Source organism: Saimiri boliviensis, chromosome X, assembly GCF_048565385.1.
Source record: "Saimiri boliviensis isolate mSaiBol1 chromosome X, mSaiBol1.pri, whole genome shotgun sequence".
NCBI classification, from domain to species: Eukaryota; Metazoa; Chordata; class Mammalia; order Primates; family Cebidae; genus Saimiri; species Saimiri boliviensis.
Genome location: NC_133470.1, coordinates 51,893,998 through 51,908,065, shown reverse-complemented (window position 1 = coordinate 51,908,065; position 14,068 = coordinate 51,893,998). Strand labels below are relative to the sequence as shown.

The window sequence follows — 14,068 nt, the reverse complement described above, 5'->3', positions numbered from 1 at the left end:
ATACTGTGCATGAAATTCTTTTGCAATCAGGGGAAAAGAAAAGAAATCCTCAAGAAGCGATGTCTGGGAATGACAAGTCAGTAAAAATCAGGTAGATTGGGTCAAGATGGCAGCCTGAACACTGAGTACTAGCGCATTTTTCTTGTCCTACCACAAATCCCCTTCAAAGGACGGTGGGGGAACGCGAGGAGGGAGGGGAAAGGAAGGGGCTAATTCATGAAACGTGGAAAGCAAATGAGGCAGGGGCGCCAAGAGTGGAGGTGAGGTGGGGTGTGGAGGAGCGCCCTGAACCAGAGGAGGTAAACCTATGCAGTGAGAGAAAGGTGGTTGTGGGCTCCACAGCTTCTGATCTGGGGGAAGAGGCGGGACCGAGAGCCTAGGAACACCTTCCACACCCAGGGCTGTGGTACTGGTTGGTGAGGGAGGGGCGCCACGCGGTGTTTGGCAGGAAGGGGAGGCCTCTCTACTGGCCGGAAGCTGCGCTAGGAAAAGAGGGAGGAGACTGCGGCGCAGCAGCGACTAGTGGGAGTCCGATGTGGCGGATGGGCTGCGGCCGCCGCCACCGCCGCCGCCACCGCCTACAGGAAGGCGGAGGACGCCGGAGCCAAGAGCTAGGAACGCCGCCACGGTTCTCTTCGCCTGCTCCGCCGCCCTATTAGAGACGCTCTTTGCCTACGGATCGTCCTCTCCCAGCTTTGCAAGCACTGGGCCGCTCGCCCGCTGATATTCCTTCTCCACAGGCTCACTGCGGAGGCAAGGCGAGGTGTCCGATTTGGGCACGTGAGGCCCGCAATTCGGGATGGTGGGGAATCTGTGCCTCCTGGCCGGGTAGTGTTGGAAGCAGGGCGAGGGGAATGGGGAAATGCTTCCCATTTCAGCGAACCGCAGATCTCTTGCTCTAGCTTAGCGAAACTGAGCTGGGGAGGAAGGTTACTGCAGGCACTCAGCGAGGGTGCCTTGATTTCCAGCCTTGCTAGGTAGCTTTCGTTAAAAACAGGCGTGGGTGTACGGGGTGCGCGGATTAGGAGAAAAAGCTCTCCGTGTTACGCATTGATTTTTGTTAATTTCCTTTCTCGGTCCACCTGGCAACTGTGCTCCTCCTTGCAGGCATGAAGACCCCGTTTGGAAAGGCAGCTGCAGGGCAGCGGTCCAGGACAGGCGCTGGACACAGCAGTGTGTCTGTTACCATGATGAAGAGGAAGGCTGCACATAAGAAGCATAGGAGCCGACCCACCTCCCAGCCTCAAAGGAACATCGTGGGCTGCAGAATTCAGCACGGATGGAAAGATGGAGATGAACCTCTAACACAGTGGAAAGGAACCGTTCTGGATCAGGTACCTGTAAATCCCTCTCTGTATCTTATCAAATATGATGGATTTGACTGTGTTTATGGATTGGAACTTCACAGAGATGAAAGAGTGTCATCACTTGAAGTCCTTCCTAATAGAGTTGCATCATCTAGAATCAGTGATACACACTTAGCAGAAATAATGGTTGGCAAAGCAGTGGAACATATTTTTGAGACAGAGGAAGGTTCCAAAAATGAATGGAGGGGGATGGTCTTAGCTCAGGCACCTGTCATGAACACATGGTTTTACATTACCTATGAGAAAGATCCTGTATTATATATGTACCAGCTCTTAGATGATTATAAAGACGGTGACCTCCGCATCCTTCAAGATTCCAATGATTCTCCTCCGGCAGAGAGGGAGCCAGGAGAAGTCATAGACAGCCTGGTAGGCAAACAGGTGGAATATGCCAAAGACGATGGCTCCAAGAGAACTGGCATGGTCATTCATCAGGTAGAAGCAAAACCCTCTGTGTATTTCATCAAATTTGATGATGATTTCCATATCTATGTCTACGATTTGGTAAAAACATCTTAAAGGTCATGTTGAAATTTGCCAAATATATGAGACTCTAAATCTGTAGACACAAAAAGTCTTGATTGCTTTCCAGTTTCTAAGAACCATCTTCTCCCTTTTTGCACGTTTTGCTTGGCAAAAAATTGGAACTTCTGCCCTCTCATATGTTTTTGGAAGAAACCTTTTGCCCATCTGTCCAATCTTTGCACTGGTTCCTCTCTGCAGTTTAACTGATTTAACTGATTAGTGAAAAGGGTAAAGCCTGACATCCATTGGCTCATACTTTTTTTATATTGGGTGGTGGTAATAGATTAAAGGTAGCTGAACACCTCTCACCTCACTCTTTTTGGCACTTGGACTCTACCCTCATTGAGGTGTGAAGCTTGCTGAGATACCCCATGTGACTGGCTGGGTAAGTGTCTTTGCAATCTCAAATCTTTCCCAGGTAGCTTCAAAAGTCTAACTTGGGAGAGTGGGAAACCCATTTTGGTCTCTTGTTCAAGTTGCATTCTCAATTCTAACTGTACTAAAAGCAAGGCTAATGTCTTGCTCCCTTTCTGGTTCTTTCACCTATTGCTCAACTGTCTAGAATTAATAAGGTAATTACTTTGCATTTTAGTACCTAAGCATAGGCTGAGAAACCGTGCAAAACTGATAAGAAGACAAGCATTTGGGGACCAAACTCCAAGTGGAGAGATCAAGATTTCTGGTAAATCTTAAGTGAAAGGTTTTAGTCATCAGTGGCATTAGGATCTCTCCTCTCGTCTGCAGTAGCTCTGGCTGCTATCTGCAGACATGGTGTGGGTTTTAACTGATACAAGCTGTGCAGGCAGACCTTAGCACAAGTGGTCTTTGTCAGCCCAGAGGAGCATTAAGCCAGGCTCTAGCTAGAGTCCTCAGTCACAGGGACACTCTGTCACAGGGCAAAGGCTGGGCTTGGCAAGGGTTGACAGATCTGTCTAGAACCTCAGAATGAAAGAGCAGAAACCTAGAATCAAGCTGAGATACAGATTTCTTTGCTGTACTAAGAGAGACTCAGAAGTTTTAGATTTTATTCTTGGGAGACTTCAGAGTCCCAACATATGAGGTGGGTAAGGCGCTTGTGAGAACCAAGAAAGGCTGAAAGCAGACTATGCTTCCTTGCAGAGGCTGGTGGGCTCATCTATTATGGTATCCCAGCAGGACTTGGGACACAGTCAGTGGTAGGTAATTTGTAGGCTTAATGATGTTTTAAGTGCTGGCATTGGTAGAAATCTAATAGATTTTTGTTATTGTTTTGATTTTTAAGTCTATCCTGTTTCTTGGCTGGCCCTAAGAAACTCATATGCAGATAAGGGTGAGTTCTACTGTGGCAGAAAAGTAAAAATGGAAGGGCCTTTGAGCTTTCCATTATTAAAGAGGCATTGGTGGAGGTTAACCAAAGCCTAGGAAAGAAAAGTTGAAATACAAGCATGGTTTTTGAGAGAAGCACCTGGCCAAAACCAATGCTTTCTCACTGGGGCTCTCAGAGAAGCTCCATTAGCAGTAACAGCCTAATAAGGCCATGGACTTTTGCACATTTGGGGCTGGGACTCAAGGCAGTATAATCATATTGGGATTGTACTGCTAGATATCTTCCAAATTAGTTTAAGTTCACAGGTCATGGAGTCCAGACTACCGGCACAGATTGGCATCCTGCTGAGGATGAAACAAAGAAGATATTCTCTTTTCTCCTATGTTTTATCTGTCTACTTTTTCCTTTTTGATGCCACTAAGTCTCTACTATGATGTTTCACTGACAACAGCAATGTGGGTCTGTATTGCCCTATGTACTAAGTCCTGGGGTCATACATTTGCTTAAAAAAACTGTTCTAGTGACTGGGGACTAGTGTGCTTCTAATTTTTTTGATGTGAGGTTGATACTGTGATAATCTGATGTCTTGTTGACCCTTTGGACTCTTAAATATGTATGACATGCAATTGTGGGGTTAGATTAATTCAACTCCTGAGGTCCTGAAGGAACTACACCCAGTCAAGAGGAAGACAGCCAAGGCTGGAGCTGCTGAAGCAACCCCATATCTGGGCAGACATCTTTGTAAGATCTGTATGGCTGAAATGAGAAAAACGAGAAATTGGGAAAGGCAGAATTTTGGACTTTAATTCTTTTGGACTTTGAATTAGAAATTTAATTTGGGGTAGTCATTTTCCCCTTGGAGTTTAATAGTTGATGGGGTGGGGGTGAGGTCATATAGTTCAAACTAAGGCATTTTCATTATGTTGATGTTGTATTATTTGAAGTTTTTTAATGCTATCTTTGGGAGTCATTGTATAATTGTCAGCTATGTCAGGAAATATGGCTGGACATAATTGTAAATTAGGGCTAAAATTGTGATCATATTTTCAGCCTAGGGTATAATGTAGCCTTGGAGTTAATTTAATTACTGTCCTATTTTTGACTCATTTTAGAGCCTCTTGGGGGCAAAAACAGAACTGCTCACCAATCTTACATTGATGGGAGCAGAACTTTTCTAAGATACTGTTGGTCTCCCTGGAAGGAGACAACCACAGCCCTGTTTATTGACCAGAGTCTTGAGTGTTAACCATTGTGGCTTAAGAGAATAAAATGTACAGGGGTGTGAGGGGATCTATATCCTCTTCCTCTCTCCATGCTCCTGACTCAAGAAAAAGAAAAGATTTGCATCTCTCAAAAATGTTTGGAAGAAAGTTTCTACTCACCTTCTCTTGCCACTCATTCAGTCTTATGCATGGGAGGAGGAATAACTTGGTGAGATTGAGAAAATGGTTATAATGGATAGGCAGCTTAGGCCACTCTTGGATCTTGAGTTTGTTCCACACAGCAAGATGTGGAAAAGACTGCGGTCCTTCACTGCATGGTTGGGTAAACATCTACTTTGTAGACCCAACTATCTCCCCTTGGGGTGGGGGATCCCAAAGTCCTTAGACTCGTGGTCAAAGTTCATTTCAGCCTCAGGTCCAAGCCATGTTGTCCAATCCAGCTCTATCAGCTCTAAAGCTGGTATCTATTTTTCTTATTTTTTACAGTTTTAATATATGTTTTTTTGTTTTTGTTTTTTTTTTTTTTAGAAAAATAACACATGACTGTGGTAAAAGTCAAACAGTACAAAAGGGTATACAATAAAAAGTAAATCGCTTTTCCTCCTTCTCACCCCTGGCCTCAGTTCCCCGCTGGTCCTATTTTCAAAAAGTAACCATTGTTACCAGTTACTTATGTATCCTTCCAGAGATATTCCGTGTATTTACAAGCATATTGTGTGTGGGTGTGTGTGTATCAGGTTTTTTTTTTTTTACACAAATGGTGGCATACTATACATGCTGTTCTGAATCTTGCTTTTTTCACTGAACAATATATTAAAGCTGATATCTTAATCCCTATTTGATTCCTGTGTATATTTTTTAATTGGTTCAGAATCTGGAAGGGAAGGAGGTGTAATTAATTCAAACCTTCAAACCCTAACCCAGTTTAATGAAAACTTACATGACCCTACCAACCCACAATTTCTGCCAGTCAAATTTTTCTCCATAATAGAATGTGAAATATATGTGAACATAATATGTTTTGTGAGAGGAACTTCTCAAGAGAGGCCAGTATATTTTTGCTGAGGGAAGTTAAAAGGAAAACCAACTATATATTAAAGCTGTGGGAACAGTTAAGGTACTATAATTAATAATCCAGAAATGAAATGAACAATTACTTTTTTTCTGTTTAAACTTGCACTCACATCTACTGCCATATGCAAATTCATACTTAGAGCTTTGATTTGCCGTTTCTAACAGAACTTCCCTGCATGTAACAGGAAATCCATTTCAAACAGGCTTAAACAGTTATCAAACATTGATCCATATAAATAAAAATCCAGAGCTCAGATGGGCTTCAGGCATAGTTTGAATTGGGGCTCAGGCTCAGTGTTTATGATTCTTGATTTTCCCTCTGTGTGTCAGTTTCATTCTCAGGCTGCTTTTTCTTATGGTAGCAAAATTGGACCAGTAGTTCCAGCTACAGCAGTCCAATCTAGAGAAAGATTGATAACCTGTGTCCTCTGATGTATTCTCAACTGGCTTAGGTCAGATACTTTGACTAGTCACTCAAGTCCCATGGATGAAATACACTGATTGGCTTAGCAAGGTCATGTGTTCTATCCCTAAACCCTAGGGCAGTGGTCCCCAACTGTTTTGGCACCAGGAACTGATTTCATGGAAAAGAATTTTTCCACGGAAAAGGTGGGTGTTGGGAGGGGGGTGGTTTGGGGATGATTCAAATGCCTTATATTTATTGTGCAATTTGTTTCTGTTATTATTGTGTTCTAATATATCATGAAATAATTATGTAACTCACAATACTGTAGAACCAGTAGGAGCCCTGAGCTTGTTTTCCTGCAACTAGACCATCCCCTCTGGGGTTGATGGGAGACAGCAATCCATTAAGCATTAGATTCTCATAGGGAACATGCAACCTTGCATCCCTTGCATGCACAGTTCACAATAGGGTTCATGCTCCTATGAGAATCTAATGCCACTGCATATCTGATAGAAGGCAGAGCTCAGGTGGTAATGCAAGGGATGGGGAGCAGCTGTAAATACAGACGAAGCTTTGTTTGCTCACCCACCTGCCACTCACCCCCTGTTGTGCGGCCTGGTTCCTAGCAGGCCATGGACCAGTACTTGTCTGTGGCCCAGGAGTTGGGAACCCCTGCCCTGGAGTATATCTCCCTGGAACCAGATGGATTTCTAATAGAATCAAGGGCTTTGGGGAAATGAAGAATGAACGCTATTCACCAATCACAAATGCCTAGCATAGCTCCTTCATTTGAATATCTAGCATCCATGGACACGTTTCTTCCTACACATTCTCTTTCAAAAATGCCCACACATAGGTGTGATAAATTCATGTCCCCAAAGGAGAAAAACCTAAAGTCTTATCTAGTTACTGCATTTAGCATTAAGTTCAAGATCCCTATTCGATATGCAGCCATTTTTAGATCCATCTTCCTAGCAGTCTGGTCACCTATACTTAAATTATAAACTGCCCTTCTCAACATACCCAATATACACTAGTGGGGAGATAACCAGAGAAATATAATGAAAACTACCATTTGAAAAAGAGAGGAAATAGGAAACAATACATAGTAGTTTCTGGTCCAAAGCACATATCATAACCTGTTAGACAAGGACTACCTATCCTGGCATTTGGGTGACTCTTTTGGTCAAATAACTCTGTGTTCTCTGACAGTGTCTCTCTTGGAGGCATATCTTGGGTGGACGCCCTTTTTGGGGGTTGAACTGCTTTACCATTCTACTTCATCTTCCGCCACTCCTTGCACCTGGAGGTTGAACAGTCAGAGGTTTTTTTTAATTATTGGCTATAATTAGAGATTATTTAGCATAGTAGTTCTCAAACTTTAGTACACATCAGAATCACCTGGAAAACTTGTTGAAATACAGATTTCTGGGACCCTCTTACAGAAATTCTGATTTAGCTGGTCTAGGGTGGGGTCCATGGACTTACGTTTATAACAAGTTCCCACATGAGACTGATGCTGCTGGTTCTGGGTTCCCACATTGAAAATGACTGATTTATAGGTAGCAATTGAGTGAGATCAGAGTTATTATTTCCTATACTTACTGATAAGATTTACCTAGAGTGATTGTTAAATATAAACCGCTGAGCCCCATCTTAGATATAATTATTCAAAATCTCTTGGGAAGGGACCTGGGGGCAGCTGTATAAGATACCCCAGGTGATTCTTATCATCAGTAGTGATGAGGAAACACTGATCTAGGAAATTAGGTTTTCCTTGCCCCTAATCTTATTTCCTGATAAGTCTTCCATCTCCTTACCCTTGTTCTCATTACACTTAGTTTGGGGCAAAAAAAATTGACTTTTCTAGTTATACAAAGTTCCAAATTACCCCCATCTCTTTCCACTGGGATTTCACAAAACCAGTAACTAAACTATCAAAGCTTTATTTTCTTCTTTCACTGTTTTCAAATAGGCCATTTCAACAATGGAGATGGTATGCTTGATCTTAGCCTAAGAAGCACAGATATTAGGGCCACATGCTCCCCAAGGGAGGATGAAATATGCAAAGAAGAAGAAGAAGAAGAAGAAGAAGAAGAAGAAGAAGAAGAAGTTGTTGTTCAGCTGATTGGACTTTAATTTCAGGTTTTACTAGCTTTGTAACTTTGGGCAAGTTACCTAATCTTTGTGAGTCTACTCCTCATCTTGATAGTGAAGGTAACGCTCTTTGCTCTGTTCTGTTTAGAGGCATATGAGAAACTAAATCCTTAGCATGCAACATAGTGCAGCACAGATGTTTAATAAAGGTGAATTCTTTTTAGTTCTCAATAGGGTAGACTGCATGTCCTTTTGGTTAACCTTTATATTTAGCAATGCTCCAGTGACATTTAACTAGTGAATATAGGTCTAGAAATTCTGTTACTGAAATGTGAAAGAAATTATTTAAATAATTCTTTGGATGTGCATAGCTCTCTTAATCTCTCCTAAGAACTGAGATTGTTTTCTCAGAGAGCTCATTAATCTTTATAACATTACTGGGCAGTTAAGAGAGCAGGGTATTACCCCGAATGCAATCACTCATTCATTCATTCCTTCAGCTATTTTTTGATGGATTGGCCTAGTTGTGATGAAGGAGATAAATACTGTCCATTCTGTCAGGGAGTTTACATTTTTAGAAGGGAGAAAAGCAACAAAGATGTAGACAAATAACCTATATAATTTCAGAGAGTGATAAATTGTATGAAGAACAAAAAACCAGAGCAATGGATAGAGAGTAACTGAAATAAAGGCACTACTTCAGCAAAAGGTTGTTAGAGAAAGGCCTGATGGGATATTAGCAAATAATTAAATTATAAGAAGCCAGCTCATACAATGATTAGAGGAAGGAGTGTTCTAGAGAGAAAAAAAAAAAAGTTGAAAGGATGGAATAGCTGATGCCATTTATCCATAGCTATTAACTCAGTAATGTGTTTAACATTGAGACCTAGGGCCTGTGATTCCTCTCTCCTGTTCTGCACAGCTAACACTATATCTCTATTGTTTTCTGGTATTTTTTTGGAGTTTTTAATTTTTGTTTTGTTTTGTCTTGAGATGGAGCTTTGCTCTTGTTGCCCAGGTTGTAGTGCAATGGCATGATCTCGGCTCACTGCAACCTTTGCCTCCCTGGTTCAAGTACTTCTCCTGCCTCAGCCTCCCAAGTAGCTAGGATTACAGGCATGCACCACCATGCCTAACTAATTCTGTATTTTCAGTAGAGACGTGATTTCACCATGTTGGTCAGGCTGGTCTTGAACTCCTGACCTCAGATGATCTGCATGCCTTGGCCTCCCAAAGTGCTGGGATTACAGGCCACTGGGTCCGGCCTTAAATATGTTTTCTACTGTTATCCTAGAAAGCAAGTAAAGTGGCTAACAGGTCACTGATTCAGTGGAAATGGGGCAGATTTCTTCCTGTACCCCAAATCTATGAAACAGGTATATAAGAAAGTTGAAGCTCATATGTAATGTAATGAATGTGTATACCTATTTTTCTGGTTACATTTTCAAGCACATACTATAAGACATTTGCTTATAAGTTTAAATCATTTGCCTTGAGAAGATGTCGGGATGTCAGTAAACATTTGTTGAACACCTGCTATATTCTGGGCACATCTTAATCTTCACAGGATACTGGAAGCTGAATGTTATTAAATCCGTTTTACAGATAAGGAAATTAAAGAGAAAAAGGAAATCAGAGTCACACAGCAAGTAAGAGTGCTCGACTGAAACTAGGTCTCTTGCTGCCAAGTAATATTCTAATTATTATTTTTTTTGGCTAATATTTGCATAAAGAAAAGTAGCACCAAGAGTGAAGTCCAAGTGATTCATAGCTGTGATTTTCTCCATGACTCGTTCATATTCTTCCCTTTCTGTCACTGTCTTTCTACATGCACTTTGTTCCTTCTGTTTAATCCACTTTATTCATTCATTTGTTCAACAAACTTATTCAGTGCCTACTTTGTTCCAGGCACTATACTAGGCACTTGGGATATTTCGTGAACAAAACATGCCTGTTTTCGTGGAGCTTACATTCAAGCAAGGAGAGGCTAACAATAAAAAAATAAATATAATAAGTAAATTATGTGGGATGTCAAAAAGTGATAACTGTTATGAAAAGAAGAAAATTAGAACAAGGTAAGAAGGAAGATAAGTGGTAGGTCACCATGTTAAATAGGGAGATTGGGATGGACTTCATGGAGAAGGTAATATTTGAGCAAATAAATGAAGGAAGTGAGTTAGCCAAACATACATCTAGAGAAAGAACTTTCTAGGCAAAAGGAACTGCTAGAGGAAAGGCCCTAAGAGATAGATGTGTCTTTGGCATGTTCAAAGATTAACAGAAAGGCTGATTTAGGGGTAGCAACATAGGTGAAGTAGAAAGACATAGGAGAAGTCAGAGAAGAAATGGGTTCTAAATCATATAAGGCATTGTAGAGACTTGGCGTTTACTCTGCATGAAATGGGGAGCCTATCACAAGTTGGGTTTTCTCAGGAAACAGACCCTGAAACAAAGTTAATCCTGTAGAAAATGTATTAAGCAGTGCCCTTGGGGTCAATACCTGGGGAAGAAATGAGAAACTAGCAGGAAGACGAAGAAAGAAGTGAAGCTCTGAAAAAGACTCAATGGCAGTGTCAGTCATATCCGCAGGAAGCTGTGGAGCTAGAATGGCCCTTCAGAGTTGGGGTAATATTTACAGGTCTTTAAACTCCTACATTAATCAGTCTTTGGATATGTGCTGCCTCGGGAAGGGGTGTAGCCTTGGACAAGGTTGCTTTCAGCAGCTGAGGCAATCTAAAGAGTGAGAGCTGAAGACGCATAATAAGTTCATCATTGAAGTACAACCTGGGTGTTATATCCCATGTCCATAAAGCCACTGTGGATTTTCAGTAGAGAATTGACCTGACTTATATTTCTAAAAAATCTCTCTTCTGTTTTGAGGACAGGCTATAGGGGAGAAAGTAAGGAAGCAGGGAAACTAAGTTAGAGTATTGTAGTATCCAGTGTGTGAAATGATGGTATCTGAGACGTAACAATGGAGGTGGTGAGAGATATTTAAATTTGGGGTATATTTTGAAGGAAGAGTAAGTAGAATTTTCTCACAAACTACAAGTGAAATGTAAGGAAAGAAAGGAGTCATGGATGGCTCCAAAAAACAACTGGGAAGATGGAGTTGCCACTGATAGAGATGAAGAAGGCTGTGGTTTGGATGGGTGCTAGGAAGAGGAGAGGCTAGGACATCAGTTTTGGGGAAGTTCAGTTTGAAGGTGTTTTTAGGACATCTAAGTGATGCTGTTGAGCAGTTATTAGATATATGAGTGTGCAGTTTATGGGAGAGGTCTGGCTAAGCTGGATATATAAGTTGGAAATTTCTCCATGTAAACGATACTTAAAACCGTGGGACTGTATGAGATCACCCTAGGGAGTGGGTGTACATAGAGAACAACAGATGACCATGGACAGAGCCCTGGATCTTAAAGTGATCAGAGAGAAGAGGAGACACAAACAAGAGACAGAGAAGTCACTACCAGTGAGGTAGGAGGTAAACGAAGAGTGTAATGTCCTGGAAGTCCTTTTCAGCCTTTGTCCTGCCTCGTAAATCTTTGTGACAATTTTTTTTTTCACTTAATCTCAAATGCCAGCTCCTCCACTGTACTTTTTTTGTTTTTCAGCTCCTTTGAATAAACCTGCCTACCACCAAGAACCCTTAAATGACTTTGTTTTCATTGTATCAAAGTCATGTGTCCACCAGTCTGAGCACCAGCAACTCACTTCTTCCTTAGACGTCTCTAAAGCTGGAAAGATTTTGAGGGACAATGTGGTTTCTTTCAACCCACCCCAATGTTGTGAATGAGATCATCAGACCAACAGCAAACACCTAGAAGGTAAGAGGTTATTGTTTTAAATCTTCTGTCCCCACCCTATAACACAGCAGAAAACAAATGGAAGTGTCACAAACTGCTGAGGTGGCTGAAGTGAGAGGATCCCTGAGTGCAGTTCAAGTCCCATCTGGGCAACATAGTGAGACCTCCATCTCTAAAAATCTAAAATAAAAGAAGGAAGTCAGGACCAATGAAAGGAGAGCCCGAGTTAACCTACCACTCTATTATATCAGTCTTCTGTATTACACATACATGGCCAAGCACTACCCAGATGCTACCATTCAGTGATCTGCCTCTTCTTACTAGCGTTTACTTATGGAACACAAAATATTTCTGGTGCAGATGGCCTCAGCAGGGTCCTCAGTAATCAAGCCCCTCCCTGGCATAGTACTGACCTTGCAGAGCCTTTGCTCATCCCACTCACCCAGGCCTATTGAAACTGTTGGTTCCCATAGACATCTGTTATTTATTATTTGCTGAATATTTGTTAATTACTGTGGATATTCGTTGGCTTTAGGGCCCCCCCTTGCTTAAACACTGAAGTAGACAAATCATTGTGCACACACGATCAGGTTCAGCCACACAGTAGTTCAAATGGTTGTTGGCCCACTTCTTTCCAATCCTCAGATACTTGGAATACTACTAGTTACCCTGTGTGAGAGTGTGACTGTTTCTTAGGAGATTCCATTCTGCATGAGAAGAGAGAAAAGAATTGAAGAATAATGGGATGGCTGGGAGAAGGGTAGAGAACCCCAAAGTTTACTAAACCTCACCTCTTATTCCTTGTCTGTCACTCACTTTTTTTCCCCTCATTCACTAGAATGTGAGTGCCCTGCTCACATGAGTACCACTAGCTGCAGGGCACGAAAAACAGATGTCTCAAGAGTAATTGTTGAAAACTATCACCCTGCACAAGGAAAGGCAGCTTTTGGAATAAATATTAACATACCAGTATTGTCTGAAATTGATGATGCCTTTTAAAGTGGGCAGTTTCACGGAATGGAAATGTAGTTTGTAATTTTGCATGACAAATGGGGCCATTGAACTGCATGACAGCATTACATAATTTGCCTGGAATGAAGACCACCTTTTCAGGCCAGCATTCAAGACCCCTCATGATCTGGCTACTTTCCAGCTTTCTAGCTTAACTATTTATTACTACACTATTTACTACTACTGCCTGCTCCTTATGTTTCAGGCCATTTCCTTCAACAGTCCAAGTTGTTTCAAGTCTCTTGGTTTTTATACTTGTTTCTCCTGCCTGGAAGGCGCTTCCTCTCACTGCATTACCTGGGTGAAAACATGCTCAATTTTTTAGGACTCACTTAAACGTTTCATATCTGAAGTCTTTAATTAATGCCACAGCTTGGTCAGTTGATCACTCCTTTGTACTCCTATATCCTTTATCCCTTTGTTACAGTATTTACTGCTACCTCCTGTTCCCCAGAATGACAGCTTCTCTGTGATCTCTTTAAAGGCAACAGCTGTGTGGTTGAATTCCTCTCCATATCCTAGACATTGCCCAGCACAGATAAGGTTCTTTCTGGGACATCAGAAAGTATTTTTTTGACTAATTGGCTGGCTAAGAGAAGCAATACTGGCCCTGGGTATTTTATTCTCAAGACAAATAGAAGGGATTTGCTACGAGAGTCCACAGAAGCAATGGAGAAGAAGAGAACTGAGGTGGCAGTAACAATCTTATGGCCATTATTTCAGATGATAACTTTCAGTGCTTCTGTGAGGTCAGATGTTTGCCTCCCCTGTCTCACAAAAAGAAACTGAGAAGGGAAGTGGCAGGTCTCCCAGGTCCTACAGCCAATCAGCAGAGGGGCTAGAACTCCAACCTTGGGATCCCAATACCAGACCCTAAACTTCCTGCTCCAGCTCCCCTAAATCTGGGCAGGACTTAGATGCATTCAGGATAAGGGGTTTCTCCATATGTTGCTTCTGACCCTGGGAATGCTGTCATGATCGTGGGTGGTCCGTGGTGCTTTCCAGGGTGAGCCCATTTACCCTAAGAGGATGTACTACCTCTCCAAGTAACCATGGAGTCAAATGTCTATGTCTGGCCAGGCTCAGGACAACAAAGATGTTTTCTCAGGCGTCACTGAGCTGTACATTGTGAACAAATTCAGGGGGAAGCAGCAGATACTGGAGAACCTTCTTGCTCCGCTTCTACCATCTATTGCCAGTGAGACATGAGGAAATCAGTCAACTTCTCTTCTTTTTGGACCCATTATTTCCTGAAA

General features: G+C 42.0%; 1 protein-coding gene and 1 long non-coding RNA gene across 4 annotated transcripts in view; one reads left to right on the top strand and one right to left on the bottom strand.

Annotated features, from left to right (window-relative positions):
* The first annotated feature begins 499 nt into the window (after positions 1–499).
* Positions 500–5,258, top strand: SPIN3 (spindlin family member 3). 2 transcript variants are annotated; one of them, XM_010331886.3, is made up of 2 exons: positions 500–753; positions 1,108–5,258. In XM_010331886.3, the coding sequence occupies exon 2, from the start codon at positions 1,110–1,112 to the stop codon at positions 1,884–1,886; it is 777 nt and encodes a 258-aa protein (XP_010330188.1). In that variant the 5' UTR covers positions 500–753; positions 1,108–1,109; the 3' UTR covers positions 1,887–5,258. The 2 variants fall into 2 exon arrangements, with proteins under 2 accessions (XP_010330188.1, XP_010330189.1); XM_010331887.3 differs by having other exon boundaries at positions 500–763.
* Positions 5,259–5,327: 69 nt separating this feature from the next.
* Positions 5,328–14,068, bottom strand: part of LOC104650237 (uncharacterized) — a 43,495-nt gene continuing 34,754 nt past the window's right edge. For both annotated transcript variants that reach the window (XR_012515727.1, XR_743908.3), the window contains one exon: positions 5,328–14,062. This is a non-coding gene — a long non-coding RNA (uncharacterized LOC104650237). The remainder of the gene's footprint in view (positions 14,063–14,068) is intronic.

Coding starts and splice junctions, on each gene's coding strand:
- SPIN3 (XM_010331886.3), top strand. CDS start 1,110: ATGAAGACCCCGTTTGGAAAGGCAGCTGCAGGGCAGCGGTCCAGGACA.